This window comes from Neltuma alba, unplaced genomic scaffold (genome assembly GCF_004799145.2).
Source record: "Neltuma alba isolate B1F8T4 unplaced genomic scaffold, ASM479914v2 tig00011740_pilon, whole genome shotgun sequence".
Lineage (NCBI taxonomy): Eukaryota > Viridiplantae > Streptophyta > Magnoliopsida > Fabales > Fabaceae > Neltuma > Neltuma alba.
This window is the reverse complement of record NW_021636368.1, coordinates 807,299-815,563: the sequence shown is the minus strand read 5'-3', so window position 1 is coordinate 815,563 and position 8,265 is coordinate 807,299. Positions and strand designations below refer to the sequence as shown.

Sequence of the window (8,265 nt, the reverse complement as noted above, 5' to 3'; positions counted from 1 at the left end):
AAGAATAAAGTTAATGGACGTTTATAGGAGTTGATGAATCTTGTTATTTTCACCCTTTTTAGAAAGTTTATATATATTTTTGTAGCCAAATAAACTTTATGATAACTAGTGCCCGTAGTGTTAAACTTCATTTACACCTTAAAACTGACTTCATAGGCCCATAATAACAAACATTAATAGTGTTGTTGTTTTTGCTCTATTTTGACAACTTCATGTATATTTTTACCCATGAAGAAACTTAATGGTCTCGAGTGTCCCTTAGTGTAAACTTTTTTGTTAAAATTGCACTTTGACCTATTTATAAACCTAAACTTACATCTTGACAACATCCTTAGTTTCATCTTGTGGCTCTCCAAGTAGTGAATTAAACCAGTATACAATGTTTTCATGGGGGAAAATAGGTAGAGTCCAATAAAAACTACAAGATATAAATCATGTCTAATTATAATTATGTATGTGTCTATAGTGTGTGTGTTACATCCCGAAAAATTTCACCTGGATATAGGAAATTTAAAATTTGGATGAGGGTCAACATAGAAACTAGACAAGGATATGAAACAATTTTTGATGTGAAACCCTGATAAGGTCTGAGCTGGCATTTTCGTAATTATCAGTCTAGGAAGGGCGAAAGGAAAAAAATTGAGAAAAGTTCTAGAAAATTCTTGAAAAATAAAAAAAGTATAGATTAGAGGTTTTGAAAACCCAGTTGAGGCCCAAAAGGTGAAATTATGGTGAAGATTAATTGTTATGGAATTTCCCATAAATAGAGGTTTTTCGGGAAAATATTGAAAAAATAGAGAAAAATAATTATTTTAATTAGTTAGATACTTCAATAAATTTTAAAAAATATATATAAATAATCTAAATATTTATTTTAATTTATAAAATTAGTTTTAGGCCTTGGAAGTTCATGAATTAATTTTAGGGAATTCATTTTCTTGTAGTGACATTGATAAAGGCCTAATCAGAGAAAATTCAAAATAAATACTTAAAAGTGGCAAAAAATTATAAAAAATTTCAGATCATGTTCTCATATTAAAAGGTGAATTATCATGGAGAGAAATAAATTTTTGGAGGTCTGGAAATATTATAAAATGTTACTAGTAAATAGTAACCGATAAAGTTTCAAATTTGTTTGGGATTTTGTTTTGGATTGTGGGCCAAATTTTTGGATCAGCCCAATTCATTTTTGGGGCCCACATTGAGGCTAATAAGGGGCCCAATTTCTTTGCCTTGCTCCCTATTCCAAGAATTAATTAAAATAAATGCAAAATTAAGGGATAAATGTTTTGAAAAATCTAGATTATGGCCACTTGTTCAAATATGACATCTTCTAGTATTTGATGACTGCCACATAACCCCCATGAGGTGGCAAATTTCATCCAATAGGGAGAGGGAAGGCAGATCAGATTTTTCTATATATACCCATTTGGAAAATACAAATAAATGTTGAAAAATTAGAAAAAACAAGAGGAGACTCTGCCACTGTAGCTCTAGCTCTATTTGGTCAAAATTTTCAAGGGTTTTGGACAAGGAATCACTCGACTTATAGAAGAAAACATTAAGATATGCTTATGTCTTCCTATTCCTAAGTTTCAAGCTTGGTTAGCAAGGGTTTTGGCTTGAATATTCCAAGTGTGATGCTGCTAAATTTTGGTCTAATTATGGAAGGTTTATGAAAAGATAAAAACCTTAATTACCAAGTGGGATAAGCATGATTAAGTGGTGTATGGATTGACTTTGGAAGAAAATACACTTAGGGTTCTATGTGCTTAATTCGGCCTAGAATTGTTCATGCAGAAGCAAATTGTTTTGGCTTGATTTGATGATTCTAATGGGTTTAAAACATGTTTTTGTGTAGGAATATGTTGTTGGGAAGTATTTAAAATCATTGGAATCAAAAATGAAATTTTCAGAAATTTATATACCCTATTCGGCCAAGTTGAATTCATGGGGAAGGAGTTTGATTTTCAAAATCTGATTCCATATTTGAATTCCTCATGAAAAATTGTATAGGGATAGGTCATGGGGTTATTGATTCTAAAGGAGGAATCATTTTGTTAAAAATCAAAGAAAAAGGGGGGAACTTATTAAGTTAAAGTTTAAGGATTGTATATAAGTTGTTTGGGTATTGATGTGGCCTATTTTTATGCTTGATTTGATAGGATTTGTGAGGAGGAAACAAGGAGAATCATTATCCCTTGAGATGATCAAATTAAGCAAGTAGCAAAAGGTAGCTTTGAATTATAATTTGATTGTATATCTTACTTGTTTAATGTGATTTGTTATTTGCTTGGATTGAGGAACTTGTGTGTTGTGATTTTGATTTGTTGAATAACCTTGGTTTATACTATGACCAAATGCATTGAATTGTGTTAATGTGGAAGTGTTGATGTTTCTCTCCTAGCATAAAACTAAGCATGATTTTATGTGACTTGAGGATGTCTTGAAGTTCTATAACATGTCACATTATAACTTGCTTGATATGTACGGTAATTTTAATTCAAATACTACTGAGATTTCATGGAAATCTCATTCCTCCTATGTTAAATTATGTCTCAAATAGGAAGTGGCTCATCCATGGATTAAGGCAAGGAGTTGGTATTGGGATAAAGAAGTTTGATGATCATTATGTTGTTTTGGAATGTTGTGTAATGTGTTATCAAACTTTATATCAAGTTTGTAATGAATTATAACGGGTAATATGATGTAAATTATGCTTATATGACATGCCTCAGTGTTGTAAATTTGAATGATATAAAGCCAAAAGAATTTGGAAAGAGGAGAATATGAAAAGAATTTAAGATAATGGAATTACGGGATAAAAATACACTAAAAAGAGGCTAAATTTATTATACATAAAATAATAAGCAATTGAATTTGGACCTGATATTTTGCAAGAAAATAGATCTCATTTTTAGCTTTAAATCAAGTGGTAAACCATCAAATTTGGAGTTTTGTGCTAAGAGTTATGCCCTTCTAAAGTTGGGCAAAAATACTGAAAATTTGAAAATTGACCATATGAACAGTACACCTTGTCAAATTTTCTGGTGCTTTTTTGGATGAAATTGAGTCTAGTGAATATTTTTCCTCTATATAACTCTTAGCAAGATTTGTGTGAAAATTGGAACCACCTCGTTTTGATTTTTTTTAGAATTAGTTATGAATTCTCAAAATTGGTCCAATTTCTGATGAATAGTGTACGGACAGAATTAAATGTGAAATTTTGAAACTGAAATTTTTCATCTAGAAATGTTGGGAAATATGTTATAATGGTTCCAGTTAATGTATAATAAGGTAACAAAGGAGGTGTTACAGTGTGCAAACTTTTACACAATTTTCAGCCTTATATAATTACTATGTAAGCTTTTACATGTCGGAGAGAACTGTACAAAGGACTTTATCCTTACATCATGAAACATATTTGGAATTTTATCACCCATGTTATCATTCATAACTTTCTCTTTTGCAAACAAAGAAATCCTTCTAATTTCACCATGCTCCAATTTATATACCTCAAATTTATCCCATTAAAAATAAGATGCTCTCTTATTTTAGGAATACTTAGCCGATTCTTGTTTAAGCAGTTGACACAAGAACAACAATACAACTTATCACTTTTATTAGGCATATTTCTTTAAGGAAATTCAACAAACTTTTCAATCATATTCTCATATTCTTTGCTAAATCTCTTAGCTTTCATCTAACTACGATCTATAGTTCTACATAGTGAAAGAACGTAGTTGTCAAGCTTAATTATAGTTATTTAACTCAAATATTATTGTATTTAAATCAAATATATCAAATAATTAAGTATTAGATAATAAATAGACTTGACTAATATTTAATTACAAATTAAATGGGCTACCTTTTTTATTTTTTTTTTAAAATTCACAAAAAACAGTATATAATCAATAACAGCAAGCAACAAAACCATTTCAATAATATAGAGCTCAATACATATTGATTATACAAAATTCCAAGGCTACAAACCCTATTCCACAAGTGTTTCAAAGATTTTAAAGTAAAAGTTCTAAATTTAAAATGAAAACTCAAATAAACTTGATTATCTATAAAACTTGATACACAAGTTTTTTTTTTAACTAAAGCTTTTAGCTTAATTTATAATTTTCCCAAGTAATTTTCACATTGCTTAAACCAAAAATAACTCAAAAACTCAGAATATATATCTCAAAAATAAAAAAATCAATAAAACATGAAAATAATCCCACAGTAAAGCTTCAATAACTATTTCAATGAGATTCATAACAAATAACTAAGCTATTTATGCCAATTAAAAGCACAAGGTTCAAATCTCAATGGCATATTACTTAAAATTCACATAAAATTATCCTAAAGAAATATTAACTAATCAAACAACCAATACACTAGCAAAATCATGTCTTAAATACAAGAAAACTTTGCTCATATAATCTATTAGAAGTTTCAAAACACCAAACAAACCAAAAAGGACCACAAGATACGATGAGAAGAAATGACATTGAAGAGCAAAAAGCTTACAAATAACAACGACGATGATGTTGGAGGGGGGTGGGGGACCATGATGGTAAAAAGGTTTTGGTGAAAGTGAAAGTTTTTGTCACTAGATTGTTTTAGCAAACCTTGTAAAAAGATGAAGTTGTCACTACGTCATTACCATGTGATGGTTGGACTTTTAACAATGGTTGTATGAATAATCACTGTAAAAAATAAAATTTATCATGATTTAATTCAAAAAATGTTATAGCCTTTTTTTTAAACAACGTTATACTTTTTAACCACCATAAAATGGCGATATAAAATGTATTTTTTATAGTAGCATTTTTTTTGTTTCTCTTGTATGCCCAGTCTTTGTTAAATCATTGGTGTAAAACCTAATCATGGTTTATGACAAACAAAGGTGCTTATATGAGGAGGAGCAAAATGGCCAAGCTCAATAGTTTTCTTTTCACTTTTCTTGTGGTACTTGTGCTTTATTTTTGTTGTTTTTGTTTTTTCTATTCACCATTGAACTTGGCGAACACATCATAAAGTATAATATACGCATGTTACTCTTCGATGTGGGATAAGCTTTTCAACGTGATTGTATATTTGTCCTAATTAAGTGCTTGCTCATTATTAAGTTTAGGTATGAGTTCATTTTACTATCACTATTACAAAATGAAAAATACTTGATGGTTATTTTGGATCATATTTGACAGTTAAAAACCGTCAACTATACTAGCATCATATATTTCAACAGCAAATATTTGACGGTTAATAACCGTCAAATATTTTAATTATATTTGACGGTTTTAAAGAAAGAACCGTCAATTATTATTCAAAGTTTTTCAGAAAAAGCGTAAACTAAGTGCTCATACTTGACGGTTACTAAAGAAAAACCGTCAATTATTTTGAGAGTATACTTGACGGTTCCAAAAGTGACCATCAAGTATTATGAAACATACTTGACGATTATTTTTGAAAAACCGTCAAGTATTCTTTAATACTTGACGGTTTCAAAAGTAACCGTCAAGTATGTTAGAATACTTGACGGTTTTAACTAATAACCGTAAAGTATTATTGGTATTTTTTTTTATATTCGTTCTCCTTTGCCAGCAGCCCCCCTGCAATTTTGAAACCGATAACAAAGGCTCATTCAACAGAATCATGCAGGCCAACATTCAAACCAATTCAGTCATATACATATATCTTAATGAACCAAAAATAATTTACATTATTATATATATACATGAACCAATGAAAACCAACTGTGATATATTAAAATTCTGGCAAGTACAAAAGGTGAACCAATTCCAAAATTAGCCAATTGCCAAAGTTGTGCAATGCCTAAAACTAACCAACAGCCAAAAATGAACCAAAACCAAAATTATATTGAAACCAAAGCTAGCTGTACGTACATACACTGTCTGAATGTACACTTCCCTATCTATGTTGTGCCCACTGACGAAATAAGGCCATCGCCAACTCCTCAACGATTTCTTCCATCTGAGCAGATGAATACACTGTGCAATATGTGTCGGCAAAGTACTGTATGCAACCACAAATTATGACTTAAGTTAGATAGAAATATAAAGCTACAGTAAGTACAATAATTCTTAAATATATAAATTGAACCTTAACAAATTCATATTACCTGCGTGGGAATTGTGTGAGCATTGTGCAGAATTATCTCCTTCATAAATTTCATCATGCAATATCCACAATGGGAGCTCTTGTTGGGCTGACGTGGGCACTGTAAAGAATGGAAAAGGAAATAATATTAGTCAATCATATAAATAAACCATATTTAGTAGAATAGTAAATAATGGTAGTGAATACCTTCACTTTCTTCCACGGGAAGGTATCGTCAAATTGGCCATTTTTTACCGGGAGGCAGGGTAAGGCCTGATTTGTGCGGTATAGCCACAAAGCCCTGAGAAGACAATAAAAATTAAATATTAATGATTGTCAAAACTTTGATTGAAGCAAGAAATTAAATTAAATTTAAATAATAGAGATAAATATTACTTATTGAACAATAAAACCATAAATGGTCGATTGGTTGGATCCCCATGAAGAGAATCAAGATACCAAATCCTCGGCTTTGTGGGATTGACCACAATCAGCATCCAGTGTCCCCTAAGTATAAGAAAGACAATTAGAACTATTAAAAATTATTTTGAAAATGAAAGAATTTAGGAAAGTTTACCCTTGACAATAAGGTGCTAAAAACAAAGTCTGAGCCCCCGGTGTTGCCCTAGAAATGAAGATATCCAACAAGTCTCTAGATAAGTCTTTCTTCATATTAGGTCTGTGGCCAGCAAAAGCGTGGGGGCTGATAATCTTGAACTTGTCATCAAGGCCACCAGGGGCTATGAAGTTCTTGAAAAGATATCTAAATCAACAAACGAAGATATCAATAGAATAAATGTTCAAGTACTTAAGTATTTAGTTAAGGTTTTAACAAATACATGATATAAAAGTTACAGGCATTTGTGCTGGCCATTCCATGTGTCAGAATCTCTTTCAATACTTCATTTGTGACATAATCTGATGAGGGTCGACCGTATACCTCTGGCTCAAACTCTAGGGGAATCATGAAATCCTCGCCATGTTCTAATCTGGCCCCAATTGCATATTCCTCAAGACATATTCGGAATCTTGATGATACCACTTGAACGGGCTCAGAGGGCTACTTCTGTGGTGATGATAATGAGTGATCACCCAATAGGCTCTTCTTCCCCTTAGACTGACAAACAGACTGTTAGTAATTAAAATAGAGTTTATTTTAAATCAGCTGAATTTGTAGACCTATACATATATACATTTGAAGGATGTCCTAATGTAAGAAGACGGCCAGGCCAAGCGACAAAGCTACCCACTGCTTGAGCCACTGTCTCTGCATCTGGGGTGGGTATCGGGAGGGCATAATTCGCATCAATAGCAGTGTTCAACTGCACCCTCACATGATCAGCAGGGAGAGGCACATTATGAATCATACTCTCCCCCGGTAAATTGAACATGCGGCCCGTTGCAACACTTTGATGTTTAGGGCTATCCGCCATACACTGAACGTTCGCTTCACCCTGATTTAACATGAGAGACAAGTTAGCTAGATATATAAATTATTGAATGTAATTATATAAACACAATTATTATACCTCAAGTAGCAAGGGGAATGTGCAGCTGTCTTTGCCACTTGGGCTGAGATTCGGAGCCGGCTGTGGTGCTTGATTCTTGATCAACTGCTCGATTAGGAGTGCTTGCGCTTTAACTTGCTCCTTTAACCAGCGTGTTTCTTCCTTCAGCTCCATGAACTCAGCAGAGGAAGGCGTGCACGATGAAGAGGGCTTTTGTCGGTACCCGAAGTAATCTCTCTTGGTGACTCCATAACCGACGCCCCTAAGAAGACCAGGATGGTCAGGAGTCCCCAATGCCCTCCTCAATATATCCTGGTCATCTACAGAATATGCCCCCTGCGAAACTTCCTGGGACAAACTCTCCTGTGCAACAAACATTGATATAGTTATTCATACTTAAAGATATTTGACAATAACGTGAGGATTATTTAATTTAGAATAATACTCACCATCCTGTCCACGACGTCCTTAACGCGAGGATTATCAATTTGGCCATCTTTATTTTGCCTGGCCAGTGCCCACAGCATCTGACGTGATACAATGACATCTGATCCCTCCTTTTGAGTCACCTCTTGCTCGAGGCCTGCATAACCCAAGCGCCCCTTTCGGTAGGGATACTCATTCTTCTTTACCCTTTCCTTAT

The 8,265-nt window shown here is 32.7% G+C and overlaps 1 protein-coding gene across 1 annotated transcript; it reads right to left on the bottom strand.

Annotated features, from left to right (window-relative positions):
- Positions 1-6,687: 6,687 nt before the first annotated feature.
- On the bottom strand, positions 6,688-7,796 carry LOC114717493 (uncharacterized). Its single transcript, XM_028902632.1, has 4 exons — positions 7,644-7,796; positions 7,308-7,568; positions 6,954-7,174; positions 6,688-6,877 (listed from the first exon to the last, which is right to left on the bottom strand). Exons 1-4 carry the CDS (start codon positions 7,794-7,796, stop codon positions 6,688-6,690), a joined length of 825 nt encoding a protein of 274 aa, XP_028758465.1.
- Between the last annotated feature and the right edge of the window lie 469 nt (positions 7,797-8,265).